The 19328-nt window shown below is 33.7% G+C and overlaps 3 protein-coding genes across 3 annotated transcripts; 2 read left to right on the top strand and 1 right to left on the bottom strand.

Annotated features, from left to right (window-relative positions):
* LOC18605068 (mitochondrial pyruvate carrier 1) lies at positions 1 to 2938 on the bottom strand. Its single transcript, XM_007037862.3, has 5 exons — positions 2798 to 2938; positions 1476 to 1598; positions 1269 to 1323; positions 1036 to 1171; positions 1 to 317 (listed from the first exon to the last, which is right to left on the bottom strand). The coding sequence occupies exons 2-5, from the start codon at positions 1569 to 1571 to the stop codon at positions 278 to 280; spliced, it is 327 nt and encodes a 108-aa protein (XP_007037924.2). The 5' UTR covers positions 1572 to 1598; positions 2798 to 2938; the 3' UTR covers positions 1 to 277.
* A 2197-nt stretch (positions 2939 to 5135) lies between these two features.
* LOC18605069 (beta-glucosidase 13-like) lies at positions 5136 to 8390 on the top strand. The gene is made up of 13 exons (XM_018118003.2): positions 5136 to 5359; positions 5446 to 5564; positions 5645 to 5714; positions 5819 to 5877; positions 5993 to 6068; positions 6195 to 6272; positions 6367 to 6454; positions 6570 to 6819; positions 6931 to 7046; positions 7237 to 7457; positions 7576 to 7716; positions 7815 to 7923; positions 8020 to 8390. The coding sequence occupies exons 1-13, from the start codon at positions 5266 to 5268 to the stop codon at positions 8204 to 8206; spliced, it is 1608 nt and encodes a 535-aa protein (XP_017973492.2). The 5' UTR covers positions 5136 to 5265; the 3' UTR covers positions 8207 to 8390.
* Positions 8391 to 15762: 7372 nt separating this feature from the next.
* LOC18605071 (beta-glucosidase 13-like) lies at positions 15763 to 19328 on the top strand. Its single transcript, XM_088804616.1, has 14 exons — positions 15763 to 15862; positions 15952 to 16073; positions 16212 to 16281; positions 16392 to 16450; positions 16565 to 16640; positions 16791 to 16868; positions 16962 to 17049; positions 17164 to 17413; positions 17782 to 17897; positions 18090 to 18310; positions 18429 to 18569; positions 18676 to 18784; positions 18885 to 19048; positions 19204 to 19328. Exons 1-14 carry the CDS (start codon positions 15763 to 15765, stop codon positions 19326 to 19328), a joined length of 1719 nt encoding a protein of 572 aa, XP_088660742.1.

Genomic DNA, 19328 nt, shown 5'->3' on the forward strand with positions numbered 1-19328 from the left:
TTTATGATCAGCTAAATCAGTGGAAAGTTTATTAAATAGCACGATGCCCAAATCATTACCAGCGATGATAGATTTCTAAGCTATTCTACCTCTCACAGGTAATGACAGAGGGCCTATCAACATTCACTTAATAGTGTAATTGGCTTAGCGGAGTTTGAAGCTTGCAGTCAAATGAATGTGAGTTGATTCAAGCAAATTCCTTATATGGTAAGTTGAGAATACATACTTCAGGGATCACAACAAAAATCACAGAAACTCAGAATGAATGAAAGCTGCTTTACTGTGATGAGGCTTCCTCTTTCTTCTCTGACAAATACCTAGAGAACGTTAGAAAATACATTAGATGTAGCGACACTTGTCTCATATTGTAAGAATCCATGTGTTTTAAAAGCTCAAAGAAATAATATCTACCATCCCAAAACAAAACTATAAGCAAAGATGTAGCTGAAATTAAGTTCCAGACATTCAAAAATGGCTCTCATTTATGGTGGACGTTATGGAAAACATTAACTGAATGAAGTTACTATGCTTCTTAAATTCCAATAAAAATTATAAGAAAAATTATAAATGCTGCGTAAGCCAAACCAAATGCCTTTTCTAAAATCAGCAAAGTTGTCTCTTTCCTTTATAATAGCAAAATTTCATGGTTAAAGCAGAAGCATGATCCCAATTATTTTATCATTGCTTGTTCACAAGCAACAGACATTTCTAAGAGAACGCTAACAATATTTTCATATCGGAATTTCAACTTTGACAGTAAAAAACTAAACAAGCGCTAGGGCTTAAATAGTAAAATCATCTGGTACTACAGCTAGTAAATGATTTGGTCCTGACTTCGAATATTTAGTGACACCATATATGAGAACATTTCAGAATCAGAACAAAATCTCCCGTGAGCATTTCTAAAGATGGTCAACTGAGGTCAGCATAAAGAAGAGAAAGGAAAATATAGTTGGGTAAAACAAGATCGGAATCACAATGGCCATTGCATAGAAAAGGAATTAGCTCAATGTGAACCATAAACACCATACTTACCCCTGAGCTCTTGCCCAACGGGAAAGTTGGTAGAGCTGTACAGTCTCATTTGAAGCATGGCATGCAAGGAGTAGATAGTTTCGAGGCTGTACCATCCATGCAAACCTCATGAATAGTGCAGAATAGACACACATTGCTGTGAAACAAGATAGAAATAAACAGTTAGAATCTTGGCCAGCTAACAAATACCAAGAAAAATCCTTAGTTCTTTCAAAGTATATTTTATTTTTAACCTGTTGTCATGTTGCCAGATATCATTTCTGGGGGCTTCTTCATGTCCACCAACCCCTGACATATTTACCAATAATGTTCAGACAACAGTCGTAAAGCACTAAGTTGTATCCTCTTCAGATCCAGCATAATTTTCTCCAAAAGGAGAACAACTAAACATAACAAAACCTATATTTCTATAATCGAAAATTGAAGGTAGTTAAGCATACAGCAAGAACAAATCCCCAATTGGCAACAGGCCCCCAAAAGTGAGTTGTTTTTGGACCGACTGGACTGTTCAGGAATGCACGGAAGGAAGAAGCCATCTGTGACAAATGCTGCTGAAAATATCTCTGCAATGGTTGAAGACATGTAAGTTGGATAAGAATTATTAAAAATTATCAAATTTCTAAAAGTAAGTAAATGCAGCTGCAGAAACTGAAGGTTATAATGATCATTTGAAAACAATGCATAAAATATATGTAGAAGCTAGGCTAATTTTCAAATTATTCTCGGCAAACAACAAAAATTATGCCTGACTTCCACCTCAGCCTGGCTGGTTGCATCTGTCCACCCCATGCCACCTCCCAGACAATATTTATCCTTTTCATGAGTCAAACTCTACGAGTCATTTAAGACTCTGCTTGGTTAACCCATTCCAAGCAAGCAAAAAGCTTGGCCTCAAGGTCTAACCCATTAACCAATTCAGTTGTTGTAATCATCATATATAAATAAACCTATTCATAAACCCATAAATTAATAGCTTAAGCTTTCAGCTTGAATGGTTCTTGACATAATATCAGAGTCTCTAAAACCAGTTAGCTTGTGTGTGAGTGGGAATGCTAGCGAATAAAAACTATCTTTGGGCAATTTTACAGTCTAGCTAATTACCATTGAAAGTGCAAAGAAATCTCTATGCTTAAAATAAGTCACCCTAACTCAACATTACATCAGGCAAACACAGTGTACACAAAACAGTCAGATTGATGCGCTCTCTTTCTATCTCTCACACATACTTGTTTACTTAGACCAGAAACCGAGGAGTCTACAAACACAGAACATAAAACTGAAAGCAAGCACCTTTGACTTTTAACATTAGTACAAATATGGACAAAACTTGGTCAAAAGTTAGCCAGGGCTACTCATGAAGACAAAGGATAAAATCCCACCATAATTATACTCATTAACTAAGAAATCAAAAGAATCGTGCTCATATAAAACATAAAAACTGAAATCCAAGATACCTAATAATAATAATAATAATAATAAAGAAACACTTTACATCGAAAACATATTTCCAAATTATTTTGGAGATAAAAATCCCCAACTCATATAGGAACACACAAAAAAAAAGATAGCTACTCATTGCAATGATCAGGAAATGCCAAAGACTCGAACTTTAAGTGAAACTCGATAAAAAAAATTAAATATTAAAATAACAAAAAATTGAATCGAAGAGGAAGTCACGATTCAGCCAAGAATATCAGTAAATCACAAATCAGACAGCGACGACGAAGATGAAGATGGTGTGTGTGAAGATATAAGGGAGTACCTGTCTAAACGGTGTAGCCGGAGAAGGCAACGAGGATCGGCGATTCCGGGGCGGGGCTGGCGTAAGAAAGAGTGGAAGATAGAAAGGTTAGGTGGGAGAGAAAGTAAGCGGAATTTGATTCGGATCTTCTGACTTTCTGAGTTCTGCGTTGGAGCTGTGATCCTGTGAGATGGGGTTTAGCGGATAATTTGACACGTAGCTTAGTTGTCTCCAATTGAGAATTTTGTTTATTTAATTTATTTAACCAACACTAGAAAATACACGTATCTTTGGCTACGTTGAGCATTTCCATTGGTTACGACTTAGAAGGATGTTTGGCTTAAAAGGGCTACACGCATCATTGCCCATCAAGTTCACTTGGTTTGGATTTGGGACAGGGAAATCCGAATATAATTACATATTTGAATAAAAAATACATGTACTTATGTCAAATCATATGATAGATGTAAATTTGCTTTTAGTATTAAAAATATAAATAAATTAATTAACTTTCCTTAATTTATTCAATAAACTTACTAAGATACTATTCTTTAAAATAGGTTAATACAATTCTAGTTTTTGAAAAAGATCATATACCAACCGATGTATCAAATATTTAAATATAATATAAATTTAATTATATTTATACTAAAATCTAAATTCAAATGGTTTTTAATGGATTAAGAAGATTCAAAGTAAATGGACAAAAAAATAAACATCAAAATAATAGTGAAAATAACAATACTTATACTCCATTTAATTAGCAGACGATCATGTTAAGATACTTTTGGTTTTAATAAGAAATAAAATATATTTTGTTCCACTAACATTGTCAAAACACAAAATATATATCATGCGTGGTTATATATATTGAAAAGAATGAAGATATAATTATAAATGATTTACTTGTCAAAATAATTAGATATAAGTTAAGATATAAAAATAAATAAAATAATTTTATAATTTTTTAAATTATTGATATGAAATTCAACAAAGTTATGAAAACTTAAAAAATAATAAAAAGTGAAAGATATTTATAAATTAAAATTTTATTTTTTATTGCACTCGAGTATTTTACTAATTGATTAAAATATGATTTTTTTTAAGAAAATATGAGTTTGAATATTTTCTTTTAAAAAAATTTATTTTTTATTTGATCCGTTACTTTTTTTCATTAAAAATAAGATGTAAAGCATAACAAAAGTAAATAGTAAAAGAAGAACCATTAGAGAGGAACAAAAAAGTAATTTTATGAAAGAAATGTCCAAGAAATGAAGGAGTGAGACTAGTTTTTTCTTTCAATATTCAAGTGAGTAATTATTTTTTTATATATTTTGATAGTTTATGATTATAATAGAGTATTTTTTACTATTTAAAATTTCTATGCTGATAAAATAATTTGATGTATGTAGAAAAATATTTTTAAAAAATATTGTCAATTTTGAAGGAAGATTCTTGAATGGATAATTGTTTGGATACGTATATAAAGAAAAATATATTTTATAGTATTGATATTTAAAAACTTTTATAACGTTTTCAAATCATAAAAAAACATAGAATCTTTTGTTATATTTGCATAAATACAAGACAATATATGTTACACTTGAGTTAATTTGTATTTATACTTTTATATAATATTATATATATTAGTATATTAGCTAGTATTGCCCCCTCCAAATATAAATCTTGGATCCATCTCTAATCATAATGAATATTTTTAATTCTTATAATTATTTATACAATTATTCAGAATATTTACATGTATAGCTTATAATTTTATTTATAATATTTTAAAATATTTTATTAATCCAATATTGATTTGAAACCCATTGTTTTACGCTATTGACCTGATCATCGAGAACTTTGAACGGGTTTTATTTTTTATTTTTATTTCAAATTCTCTTTTGTAATAATGGCTGTTACTATCATGGCGTTGTATATATACGCATTTATTTATCTTATTAATAAAATTTGTCTCTCCAAAAACAAAAACTAAAAAAAAAAAAGAAAAGAAGAAAAGGTTTAGGATAGATTCAAATAAATATCAAGAAGAAGATTATGGAAAGGATTAAATTGTAACATTAGCTTCTTTTTGGGTTCAGTTCAGAGTGAATTGAAACTAGAAACTGAATCAACTTTGGTCGCATAATAAGGACAGATGCTAACGAAACCGCCTACTTTTGGGGACAATTAGTAAAGGAACGGACACTTCATCAACCAAAACAACATAAATGGGACTGTTTCATATCATTCATGGTTGTCACATTGATTACATTTTTCAATGACCAATTAAATCAGATTTCTAGTTAGATATAGTTTCGATGGGGTCTTACATAAGAAGAGGCGCATCCTCCTCTTCTTACACATTCACTCTCCACTCCACAAACACCAAGAGACCTTCATATATTGACTTCAGGAACTGCAGCCGAATCTTTTTGTGGATATGAATGTGTTATAAAGAAACAGCAAGCTATAAATTAAGTTAAAGAATGTTGCCAATTTCATCAGCTCGGAATCCTCAGCAGAGTCCGATCTGGATCTCTGCCTTTGCTTTGTTTGCCTGCTTGTCTGTGCATGGCCGAAGTTTGTTCCTCTTTCTCACTTCCTTCACGGTTTTTCTTGTTCTTTTTGGCTTGCTTTGTATCTAACACACTAAAATTTCGATGCAGTAACTCAAGCATCCCAGGAATGGGTAGGCGCACCTTTATCAGACTCTAGAGAATATTTGAATGTCAGATCCCATTTTCCAAGTGATTTTGTTTTTGGAGCATCGACTGCCGCTGCTCAGGTAAGCTTTACCCGAAATTGGAATATCAAAGGATATATGATGCAAGACACTCTTTTGTCACATACTAGTATCAAGTGCAGATTGAAGGATCGACTACATCTGAAGGGAAAGGACCCAGCGTTTGGGATCAATTTCTTCGGGAATTCCCAGGTTGGCACCTCAAGCAGTAACATGACTCTTAATATATAGAAGTACTTAACTGGAATTTCATTTGCAGCTGGGTTATCATTTGAATTGTATATGGTTTTCTGCAGATATAGTAAAGGACAACAGTAGCTTTGATGTAGCAATCGATTCATATAACCGCTACAAGGTAACACATCTATCATCTTAGGCTTTCAAGTTACCATGACAGTTCAACGTAGAAGAAATAAGACTTCAAATCCGCCATCCACTTATTAAACAAATTATGGAAAATGTATTTGCAGGAAGATGTGTTGGCTTTGAAGGACCTAGGCATAGATGCTTATAGATTTTCGATCCCCTGGACCAGGATTTTGCCTAGTAATATTTTCTTCATCAAACTCTTTGTTCTTCTCTTCAAAAACGAAAAGAGAAAAAGAGACAATAGTCGGAGGGCATTCATATATATATTAACCACATTACAATTTATTCCCGCTATATATGTAGATGGATCTTTGAGTGGTGGAATAAATCAGGAGGGTATCAATCACTACAACAGTCTCATCGACGAGTTGATTAAACATGGTGATTAGAAGCTCACGGAAATTAAGTTTTGGGTGTTTTCCAACTTTGTTTTTGTCATTTGGCTAATTCCTTTTATATGTTTCATCAATTGAAGGCATCAAGCCCTTTGTGACACTATTGCACTTTGACTCACCGCAAGCCCTTGAAGAGAAGTACGGAGGCTTTTTAAATCGCAATATTGTGTAAGTTTCCATTCTAACATATCTAGTACTTCATGTCTCTGTCTTTGGCTCTTTGCCACTTATAAGTGTAATTGATGGTCACCCTGTCATTAATTAATTTGCTTTCTCTTTTCAGAAAGGATTTCAAGAAGTATGCTGAAATTTGTTTCAAAGCATTTGGAGATCGCGTGAAAAATTGGATTACAATCAATGAACCACTAATTATTGCTAACTTTGGGTATAGCACGGGAGTGGCTCCGCCGGGCAGATGTTCGGATAGAAAAAGGTGTCCCGCTGGTAATTCAGCCACTGAACCTTACATTGTTGCCCATAACCTTCTTCTTGCCCACGCAACTGTTGCTAGGCTTTACAAAGACAAGTACCAGGTAACTTCATAAGTCATAAAAATGCCCTCCCTCGGTGTATTTTAGGAACCATATGCTATTAGATTATAGATTATATATTATGTTTATTAATTGTTGAATTTGGTTTGCCAGGCAGCTCAAGGGGGAAAAATTGGTTTGAGCCTTGTTGGGGAGTATTATGAGCCCTATTCAAACACATTGTTAGATAGAGCTGCAGCAAAAAGAGCCTTGGATTTCGTGTTGGGATGGTTAGTAAAATCACTCTATCTGATGAACAATTTCCCCAGTAAATTATCACGAATATCCAACTTGTCAAAGGCAAATTTGAGAAGCAAAACATAAGAGCTAATTTATCATGTTTCCACTTCGAACCCACAAAACCAATGATTGAAATTATTTAAAATGTTGAATCCATCGTTGCCTTGGTGTGGCTTCCAGGTTTATGGAACCCCTGGTGCGAGGACGGTACCCACTAAGCATGAGAAGATTGGTGAAGGATAGGCTACCAGTTTTCAGTGCAAAAGAGGAAAAGCTGGTCAAAGGATCTTTTGATTTCATTGGCATCAATTACTACACATCAAGATATGCTAAGCACATTCCAATTAATCCACAAGCTGCACCTGTCAGCTACTTAGCAGACCAACATGTCAATGTCTCAGGTAATCTTAAATTCATCTGTATTTAAATAAACGTCTGCTTTTTATTCCTCAGAAGGAAGAGGAAAAAGAATTTTTGAACAATACATGCAAAGATCTTATTGCTGAATTGTTTTGGCAGTGACCAAAAATGGAGTTCTTATTGGTCCAAAAGCCGAAGGGAGCTGGTACCTTTACATATATCCCAAAGGGCTGTACAGAATTTTGAAGTTTATGGAGGAAAACTACGATGAAAACCTTGAAATCTACATTACTGAGAATGGTTGGAACTTGATTCTCATGCTTAATTCCTTTCTATTGAATTCTTAGATGCTTTTAATTTTGTGATTGCTAATGCATCTTCGTAACTATTTCGTATAGGCGTTACGGAAGAAAAGGACGACAGCATTCCGATCCATCAGGCGCTAAACGATCAACATAGAATTGACTTCATTCAGAAGCATTTGCGACAAATCCGCAGGGCAATCAAGTGAGCTTTTGACTAAGTTTTTACATGTATTCATTCTTCCTTCGATATCCTTCACTAGCTCAGAAAAGTACTGATCAATGTGTTGCCTGTACGCAGCAATGGCGTGAATGTCAAAGGATATTTCTATTGGAGTTCATTCGATGACTTTGAATGGTCAGAAGGGTATGGCGTCCGATTCGGACTTTACTACGTTGATTACAAGAACAACCTCAGGCGCATCCCCAAGAAATCTGCTAAATGGTACCATGATTTTGTCAAAGGTGGCAGGAAACAAGCAAGCTAAAGATCGAGTTCATTATTGTTATAGCAAAATTATATAATTCATTAAGAAATAATAGACAAGGAAAACAAAAAAGTACCCTGCTTTCAGGTGGATAGCATCTGTAAGCTTCTCTTAAGGGATGAATTACTATGCAGGCTGGCTAATAGAATCCATTAGTTTTCTTATCAGAAAAATGAAAAAGGACTCTGCCTTCTGGTTCATAGCATTCATACGTTTCCAATATACTGAACGCGAAAGCATCTATGCATTTGTTTTGTCAGAAAATTAGATGTTATTTGCTCATAACTAAATCGCATTTAAAAGACCAAATACTAAATTAGAACAAAATAAGTTTCATCACCTTTCATCTCCACATATCAGGTTGACCTGCAAGATTGGCACAACTAACGCAGCTTCAGGAATTCTAGGCATAACAACAGCTTCAATAATCTAGTTCCTATACCGGTTCAATCCCCTGCAGCCACCAGAACCAAGAACCTATCTTTCTCCTTTGAAACCTTGCCGGACCTTTCCGGTATCCAAGCAAGGCCGGGAACCCTTTTCCACCAGGCCACTGTAGTGAATAGAAATCCTCCGCCTTTATTTGTGCCCCCATTGGTGCCTCCTCTCTATTTCTTGCCACTTGTCTTATAGCTTATTAACATTCCTAACGGTATTACCCTAAACGCCACTAAGTTTTCAGCTTTTTTATTTTTCACGTTATCTTTGACAAATATAACGTAAAGCGGCAGTTTATAAGCTATTTAATAAAATAAAAAATAAAAGCTGCAGCTTATAGTACCGTCTCCAGCTTAAGTCCTAAAACAAAAAATCTTTTAGCTTATAGTACCTCTGTTTACCTCCTTTAAACGGTTTATAATTTTGGAATTGTGTTGCTTCAGCTTAGTTGCTGTTTCCCCTTGCGTTTTTGGCAATTTGGAGGTATAAATTGGTTCAAATCAGCACCTGAGGTAAGAGTTTAAGTAGTTTTGAGCATGGAACTAGAAACTAGGCTAGTAATGTTCAGTAGTTGCAGGTTGAGCTATACTAGGTGCTAGAATCTATTTGAAATGCTAAGTATTGGTTTGTATGTTTGCTACAAGGGAGAAATGAAGTTACAGAGCATTGATTGAATGTGGAAATGTGTTGGAGGCAAGTAAAGCTGGATTTGGTTGCTGCTGGGAGAATTTGTTTATCACTGTGAGTGGGGTTTAGTTTTGAAAACTATAATTTGGTAAAATATATATGTATGCATAGATGATGCTACGAAATACATGATTGATGTGTCAGCCTTGAAGGGAAATGCCTAGACAATTATTTGAGATTGAATTCTATGAATTCCGACTTTGTGGAGATGTGCCCTGATTTTTATAAAAGCTGTTGAAAGCTATAGGTATGTATATGCTTATATCTGTTTTGAACAATGGGAATCAAGCCCATTCAAAATTGTTGTGCTTCGTTGAGACGTGTTGAGTGCCGTAACTATGTATGTATAAGATTATGCTATGCATTTGGGAGTAATTATTCATGATGAGCTACCTAATTGAGGAATTATCTATGTTTGATAGATTTAACGAGTGGGAATGTATAATGACTGCTAAGATTGTGTTAGGTATATGGGAATAATTTGCTCATGACAAATGATATGATTGGGGAATCATTATGCAATAATGCATTTAACGAATTGGAGGTATGTTGAATTTGACATTTGAGCTGGCAAAGCATATGGGGCTTAACATGTTATGATTATATGATATGAATTTCGAAACGTGGACTGTTGATGGCACGATGGCCTGAGAATTTTAGCATATGAGTTTTGTCTGATGGCTATGATTTTCAGATGTTGATTTGATGGTGGTGATCGATTTCAATTTGATTGGTTTTTTTTATAATTGGTCGACTTTGGTCAGTTATTTTAAAATATTAATTTCGTCGGTTTTAATTTTTCCTTTTAATCAAATTTGACTTTTAAAAAAAAATTTCACCTAAAAAAGGTGTTAAAGAGTGCCTTAGCACGTATCTATTTCCCACTATTCATAGTTTCAATCAAAAAGCTCGTTTCTTGGGGTACACGGTAAAGTGTCCTTTACAGGCCTACACTGATCGTAGAAAATGTGACAATGTAGATGATTTTAGGATCGAGAGGTTAGAGTTGGCTTGTGAGCTGCTTAAGCATGAATTGAAAGTTCACATTGCACATGCAAGAAGGCGTATGGGTAAGACTCTGTAGAGAGATCTTAATTAAGATCATACTGTTCATATTATCGAGCATTATCCTGATGCCTCTATAGTTACAAATAGGCTTTCAGGAGCATTTTCTACTGGGGCATGGTCTCATCCTTATAAAATGATAAAAAGGATTTCAAATGTAGTGGCAAATCAAAAAAAAAAAAAAGTGTAGTGGCAAATCGTGGATGAGCAAATCCATTACAAATAAGGGTTGATTTGAGGAAAACATGTGAATAGGTTCAGTACACTGGGAAGGTTAGAGATGGGAGATACCCGAAAGTTACGTTAGACTTTTATTTCCATTAATCCATTGTTACATAAGTTTAAATTTTTTTTTTCTGCTTTAAATGAGATTTATTGTAAATTTGTTCAAGTATGCTTTTTATGCAGAACTTTGTGAGACTAATGAAATGAGTTTAGTTGCTTTTGAAGGTTAGAAACTTTGTTTATAGTTAGGACCTAGGTGAACTCCAGCCACTAAACTAGTAGTAAATGAAAACTGAAGTTCTAGGTTAAGCATCTTTTTCTTTTCCTAAAAAGTAAAAAAAAAAGAAGAAGTAAAATTACATAAAAGTCCCTTCACTTTAGTTCTTGTAGAAAAGTAATTCTGCAAATTTTAATTTTTCCTTTTCACAATTTGTTATTCTTACTCTCTTCATCGTTTTTAATAATGATTGTTTATCTTGTAGGTGAAAATCAAAAGAGAAGTGTGCATCTTTTTTGATGCTAAAAGGATTCTGCGTCCTCTTTTAATTGTTGAGAATCTAACCAGAATCAAAGCAATTAAGGGGAAAAATTACACCTTCTCGGCTCTTTTAGATAAAGGGATAATTGAGCTTGTTGGAACTGAAGAAGAAGAGGACTGTCGAATTGCATGGGTATCAGGCATCCTTTAACAAATGTAAGTCTTTCTCATTTATTTTTCATGTTTTTCTTTGTAGGTTAGAACCCTACTTGTTGAAGGGTTAAAAAGTTTATTTTTTTGTGGTTAAAATCCGAAAATCAAAACTTTCCCTCCAAAACATTTTCAGAATTGAAATCGGTCCACTCTCAATTACTTCGTATTTTGCATCATTCCCATTTAATTTCTTCTATCACTCTCTTTTCACCTCTCCTCTAGAATCTATCTGCAGCTCTAAAAATCTCAATCCTCAATGCGGATAGTCTTCAAATTTAAGCTCTTCCTCTACTTTCCCTTTCATAAATCCGAATCTTCCCTCCTTTACGGATTGTCAATAGGGGAGAACATCGGTCGATTTCAATCGATTTCGATTTTGAAAGAAACCAAAATCAACGAAACTGATATTCTAAAATGACCGATGAGAAAATTAATCAAATCGAAATCAATCACGATTTGATCAGTTTCAGTTGGTTATAAATTTTGTTTAAGCTTGGACTTAAATGGCCTAAAGCTAAAAAATAACCAATCAAGCCCATATTTTTAATTGGATCATATGAAGGCTTAGGTTTAATTAGAACAATTTGATGCACATTGTTATTCAAAGTCTGTAAAAACAGTAGTGATCACCGATTCGCTATTTGATTTCATTTGCCATTATGGTGCATTAGACTTTGCACATCTAATTATCAACTATGTGCCAAATGGGATTAAAGTGATAACATGATTGTCAAATGTCTTACATCCTGTTTTTCCCTGACAAGATTTTGCACCCAAATTCTAATCCGCTAAGGTTTGAAGAGTAATTCTAAGAGCAGATGAATTACTAGCAACTCCGATTTTTTTTCCATTATTAGTCTGATGTCAAATGTAACTTTCAAATTTCGAAGAGTGATTCTATTCAGAGGGAGTTCGAAACATAATTAAACATGGCATGGCTCATGGAAAGCAAGAGTTAGGAACGAATAGAATCATGCTAGAAAACTTTCAAATCTGTACTTCTATTATTTATTACTTTCCAATAAGGTACAAGATCTATTCTATTACAAACATAATGTTTATACACAACAAAATTACCAAAAATGTAATTAACTGTTTGCAAAGATAAAAGATCTTCCAAAATCAATTTCATATTTAAATTAATGACAATGAAAATGCATATTCTCCACAACGCCATTGAGAACACCACGAATACCTGGCATATTATTACACAAAGCATCAGCATTTTAACTCTAAATCCAATCTTCAATCACCAAACTAGAAGATAACACCCCAAGAGGTCAGTATGGTTTCATTCTTAAACCAACTCTGCGAAACATAAACCACTCCTTATCAGTGATTGTTTCTTGGTCACAATCAGGAGCAGCAGGGATCATGGAGGCTTCTATTTTAGCTAATAGCCTCTCTGCTCTAAGCATTTTGGCTTGGGCCTGTTTGTGCATTTAAGCATTCAATTAACATAGTAACAAATAAATAAAATAACTCAAATAAACTTTGAACTTGGAGCAGGTATAACCATAGACAAGTGTTTAGTAAACAGCAACTACCAAGATCCACTAAGCAGGAAATTGACAATTTTCAAGCATTAATCAATAATGAAACCAAGGAACAAAACTAGCAACCTCTTTCATATCTTAAAAAAAAAAAGTGAATAAAATCAAGCTTATTTGGTATACGAGACAAGAGACATCATAGCAGCATTAGTTCCAAGGACGTAACATGCTTGGACAGTAAAAGAAGATTCTATGGTTGATTTTCAATGGTTTAAGATACCAACAAAATTAGAGAATAGTTTCAAATATGACTATTCTGTTCTAAAAATTTTCATTTCAACCATCGGGATCTGGATTTTATAACTGAAATTACATTGGAGGCACATAGAATTAGCTAAAAATCTTCCGCACACACTGACACAATTTAATTGTATAATCAACTAAAAATATCAATCTACATCTTCTATGGCAATGCTTTCATTTTTTCTATTCTATCTCAAAAAGGAAATTTAAAATATTACATGGGCTAATATAAATATCAAAGTTCATACATGCTTAACCAATAGAAATCAATTATTAAATTCCTAGATGACCCAGAATCGGTAGAAGAAGGTGCCACATGACCCTATAAATATAAAGCTTAGTGTCTGAGTTATAATTTGAAATGTTAACTTGTGAAAAACTTACACCAACCTAACTAATTATTTCCTCACTTTAATGTATAAGAAAATACAAAAATTCAAGCTTCCAAAGATGAGTGCTGAGAATATTTCTCCCAAATGATCATAAACAACCGTGGGGTTGAATATTCCAAATCTGGAGAATGATAATTAGGTTAGAAACCAACGTCGAAATAAAGATGTAGTAATTCATTCCAAACAAATGCAGCGTGAAATTGCTTAAAAAGTAGAAGCAAATTCGACAGTTCCAATCCCCAAGTTTGAATCAGACAAGAATGAAAATTTTATAACATTTAACTTTATGAATTCTAATTCTGAATAACAATATATTTAAAAGCCCATAACTATGGCTACTGCCACTGGTTAAGCATCTTTATTTTCCCTGTTCTGAAAAAAATGTTGCTGCAGAGAAATTGAAACCTTCAATCTTTCCTTCACTTCACGATTCTATCAAAACCGAAGTCTGCGAATTCTTCACTGAGAAACGTAAATTTTTTTTTTTTTTCTAAAAGATTTGTGTTTTAGGACTTAAGCTGGAAAGGCAATATAAGCTGCAGCTTTTTATTATTATTATTAAATAGCTTATAAGCTGCAGTTTTATGTTATATTTATCAAAGCTAACGTGAAATATAAAAAGATTGAAGATTTAATATAATTTAGGATAACACCTTAAGAAATGTTAATAAATTATAAGACAGGTGGTAAGAAAATTGGGAGGAGGCACTAATGGGGGCAGAGGATTTCTATTCACTGTAGTGCGTGATTACTCCATTGGGCACGTGTGCAACTAAACGACGATCGTTAGCTTTAAATCTTAACCATCAAAATAATTATAGATATCAAAATAAACGTAAAAATAAACATCAAAATAATAGTGAAAAAAAGAACAACTTACACCCAATTTAATTAACAGATATCAAGCGACATCCAAATTTATTTTGCCGTAGTTTACTCGTGGTTTTTATGAGTTTGTTTCGAAATTAGGTTTACTTGCATATATAGATTATGGTACATTTTTGTTAATTTTATTTTTAAATTATCATTTTAATATAATTTTTTTAGAATAAAAATTTATTGTTTAATTAAAAGTGCAATATAGACTCCCATCCTATCATTCAAGAGTAAGAATGATGCATCTACTGGTGGAGAATCATACAAATTAATATCAGGACCTAAATCCAATACTAAATTAGCCATAAAATCAGATACTTTGTTCCCCTCCCTATAAACGTGACTTATGCTAACCTCCCAATGTCTTCTAATTAGCAAGTCTTTAATTGCTCTAATCACATCTAGGTTAGAGCAAGATGTATAGATGAAGTATTAAGAACCCGAACCATTGCCTTATTATCAATCTGTAGTTTAATAATAATAATTAACAATAGTACAAGTTATCTAATGTACATATAATCACTTTTATTAGAAAATAATTCATTTGGTTCAAAATTCTCTATTCATTATCTATAATATATATAAAAGCATAAAATGTTAGTAAAATTTGTGATTGAGGAGAACAAACATATTTGGTAATTATATTTCTAAATTGTAATTATAAATATTAATATGATTTATCCATTTTATAAATGAGAATTCTACTATTGAGTGATTTACATTGAAATATATTTTTTTCTTAATTTTAATAATATTGAATAGTTTACAAGTTAATATTACAAAATTTCACTTTTCAAAAGATATAAAATTTCAATTACTTTCCAATGTTATTGGAAATGTTTGTGTATACACTAATAGTATTGAATAACTGATGAATTGCTATAACAAACCTTGAATTATTTATCCTTCGAACTTCGTAATTTAAACATATTTATATTTTATATAATTATTATTCAAAATAAATAAAAAGAGTATTTACTTGCAATACACATGACAACAATTACTAATATTTAAAAATTGTGACCATATTAAATAATTATATAATTATTATTTAAAAATAAATAAAAATACAAGTATTCATCATGCAGTGCACACTAACAAATTATAATGAATAAATTTTATCAAATAAGCTGGAGCGTTGCTAACAAAACCGCCTATCTTGGGAGAAATGGGAAGGTAATGACACTTCATCGACCACAAAAACATAACAGGAATTGTTTCTTTCATGGCTGTCACATTGATTTTTTTAGTGAATAAAAAATAGTAAATCAGCTTTCTTGTCAGATATAGTTTGGATGCGATCCTATATAATAAGAGGCGCATCCCTCGTATTCGTACACATGCCAATCTTTAAACCAAGAGATCTTTCATATCAGGAAGCTAACAATGTTGCCACTTTCATCATTTTCGATTGCATCAGCTCAGCAGAGTCTCATCTGGATCTCTGCCTTTGCTTTGCTTGCCTGCTTGTCTGTGCATGGCCAAAGTCTGTCCACCTTTGTTGCTTTCTTTGTGCTTTTTTTGTTTGTTGTTTTAGGCTGTCTTGTCTTTTAACACACTAAAATTTCAATGCAGTAACTCAAGCATCCCAGGAAGGGGTAGATGCAACTTTATCAAACTCTGGGGAATATTTGAATGTCAAGAGATCCCATTTTCCAAGAGATTTTGTTTTTGGAGCATCCACTGCTGCTGCTCAGGTGAGCTTCATCTGGAACTGAATGTCATATGATATATGATGCAACATATTCTCTTGTCACATACTTCTATTAATCTATGTATTTTCGGTTGTGTCACCTAATAAATTTTAATAAAATAAATAATTACATTGAATGCAGATTGAAGGATCAACTACATTTGGAGGGAGAGGACCGAGCGTTTGGGACGAATTTGTTCGGAAATTCCCAGGTTGTCACCTTAAATAGTAACATGATTGGTATAGTAGTACTTAATTGGAATTTTGACAGCAGCTAACAAATTAGAATTCTCCTTTGAATTGTTTATTGGTTCTCATGCAGACAGAATAATAGACAAGAGTAACTTGGAGGTAGCAATCGACTCTTATAAACGCTACAAGGTAACAACGTCTCTCATCTTAGGCTTTCGAGTTACTATTAAAGTTCCATGTAGAAGAAACAAGACCACAGATCCGGCCATTGCTTTATTAAAGAAATGGTAAATGTACTTGCAGGAAGATGCCTTGGCTTTGAAGGACCTAGGCGTCGATGCTTATAGATTTTCCATCCCCTGGACTAGGATTTTACCGGGTAATATTTTCTTGATCAAACTCTTTATTCTTCTGTTCAAAAATGATAAAAAAAAAAAAAAAGTGAGAGAAAGAGAGAAAATAATTGGAGTCCCTTAAAGCACAGTAATATAATTAACCACTTTATATATATTTTTTCCTATATATGTAGATGGATCTTTGAGTGGTGGAATAAATCAGGAGGGCATCAATCACTACAACAGTCTCATCAACGAGTTGGTTAAACATGGTGATCAGAAGCTTACTGCAATTAAGTTTTGGTGTATTCCAACTTTGTTTTTGTCATTTGGCTAATATATTTTATATGTTTCATCAATTGTAGGCATCAAGCCCTTTGTGACACTATTTCACTTTGACTCACCGGAAGCCCTTGAAGAGAAGTACGGAGGTTTCTTAAACCGCACTATTGTGTAAGTTTCATTGTAATATCTAGTTCTACATTCGAATTAAGGCTCTGACTCTTCGCAACTTGTGAGTGTAATTGTTGGTAATTACTCTGTAATAAATTTACCTTCTCTTTTCAGGAAGGATTTCAAGGATTATGCTGAAATTTGTTTTAAAACATTTGGAGATCGCGTTAAAAATTGGATTACCATCAATGAACCACTAGTTATTGCTAAATTCGGGTATGGCTTGGGAATGGCTCCACCAGGCAGATGTTCAGATAGAAAAGCGTGTCCCGCTGGCAATGCAGCCACTGAACCTTACATTGCTGTCCACAACCTTCTTCTTGCCCATGCAACTGTTGCTAGGCTTTACAAAGAGAAGTACCAGGTAAAATTATAAGCCACAAAATGCCCTCTCTCGGTGTATTTTAGGACCCTATGCTATTAGATTATAGACTTTATATTTTAGGAATTGGCTTGGGTAGTGAGCTCTTTTTGTTCCCCTTTGTTTTCCTAAACTTAGGGAAGGAATTTTTGGAAACCGGTTTAGACACTTTTTCAGTGCTGGTTTCTTTTTGTAATTGTACATATTCTTCTTTGCACAGGCCTGATGCTTATGCCAAGTGAAGTCTCTGACCTAGGATTAGACTTTGAATGGCATTGTGGCCTTGTGTTCAATAAATTAACCACTTTTCAAAGAGAAAAAGAATATAGACTCTATATTGTGTTAATTAATCGTTGAATTTGGTTTGCCAGGCAGCACAAGGGGGACAAATTGGATTGAGCCTTGTTGGGCAGTATTATGAGCCCTATTCAAACACATTGTTTGATAGAGTTGCAGCAAAAAGAGCCATGGATTTCGAGTTGGGATGGTTAGTAAAATCACTCTATCTGATGAACAATTTCTCAAGTAATTTATCACGAATATCCAGCTTACCAAAGTCAAATTTGAGAAGCAAAACACCAGAGTTAATTTATCACATTCCACTTCGCAGCCGCAAAACCAATGATCGAAATTATTTAAAATGTTGAATGCATTGTTGCCTTGTTGGTGTGGTTTCCAGGTTTATGGAACCCCTGGTGCGAGGAGAGTACCCTCTGAGCATGAGAAGATTGGTGAAGGATAGGCTACCCGTTTTCAGTGCAAAAGAGAAAGAGCTGGTCAAAGGATCTTTTGATTTCATTGGCATCAATTACTATACCGCAAGATATGCTAAGAACATTCAAATTAATCCACAAGCTGCACCCATCAGCTACTCAGCAGACCAACATGTCAATGCCACAGGTAATCTTAAATTCATCTTTATTAAAATGAACATCCGCTTTTTATTCCTCAGAAGGAAGAGGAAAAAGAACTTTTCAAGAATACATGGAATGATCTTATTGCTGTCTTGTTTTGGCAGTGGACAAAGATGGAGTTCTTATTGGTCCAAGTGCTGGAGGGAGCATGTTCATTTACGTTTATCCAAAAGGGCTGTACAAAATTTTGAAGTTCATGACGAAACACTACAATAAAAACCTTACAATCTACATTACCGAGAATGGTTTGGAGCTTGTTTCCATGCTTCCTTTCTATCGAGTTTGTTACTTATTATTATTTTTTTATGTGATTGCTAATACATCTTCATATGATCCATTAATTTCACATAGGTTTCACGGAGAAAAATGACGACAGCATTCCAATTCATCAGGCAATAAATGATCAACCTAGAATTGAATTTGTTCAGAAACATTTGCAACAACTCCGCAGGGCAATCAAGTGAGCCTCTAACTATGTTTTTACGTGCACTCATTCTTTGATATCCTTCACAAGCTAATTAGGAAACTGATTCATGTGCTATATGTTGCCTATTACCCAGCATTGACGTGAATGTCAAAGGATATTTCTATTGGAGTTTATTTGATGACTTTGAATGGACAGAAGGGTTTAGCGTCCGATATGGACTTTACTACGTTGACTACAAGAACAACCTCAAGCGCATCCCCAAGAAATCTGCCACATGGTACCATGATTTTGTCAAAGGTGCCTGAAACCATGCATCCTAAAAATCGCCTTTATCATGTTTAAAGCAAATTTATATTTATCATTCAGAAAAATTCAAGAAGAAAAAAAGACTCTGCTCTCTCCTTGTATCGAATGCAGGCTGGCTGGGTACATGTGGTTGTGTTGTGTTATAGGTAATTGTAGATTAAACTCTGCAATTTATAAGCACATTTTGATCGAGTCACAGACTGCTGTCATTATTGCTACTGAGCTCGGTCCATGCACAAAGATTGTAGTGTTGGAGCCTAAAATCTCCTAG

The sequence above is a fragment of the Theobroma cacao genome, chromosome 3, assembly GCF_053813885.1.
Source record: "Theobroma cacao isolate CCN51 chromosome 3, ASM5381388v1, whole genome shotgun sequence".
Lineage (NCBI taxonomy): Eukaryota > Viridiplantae > Streptophyta > Magnoliopsida > Malvales > Malvaceae > Theobroma > Theobroma cacao.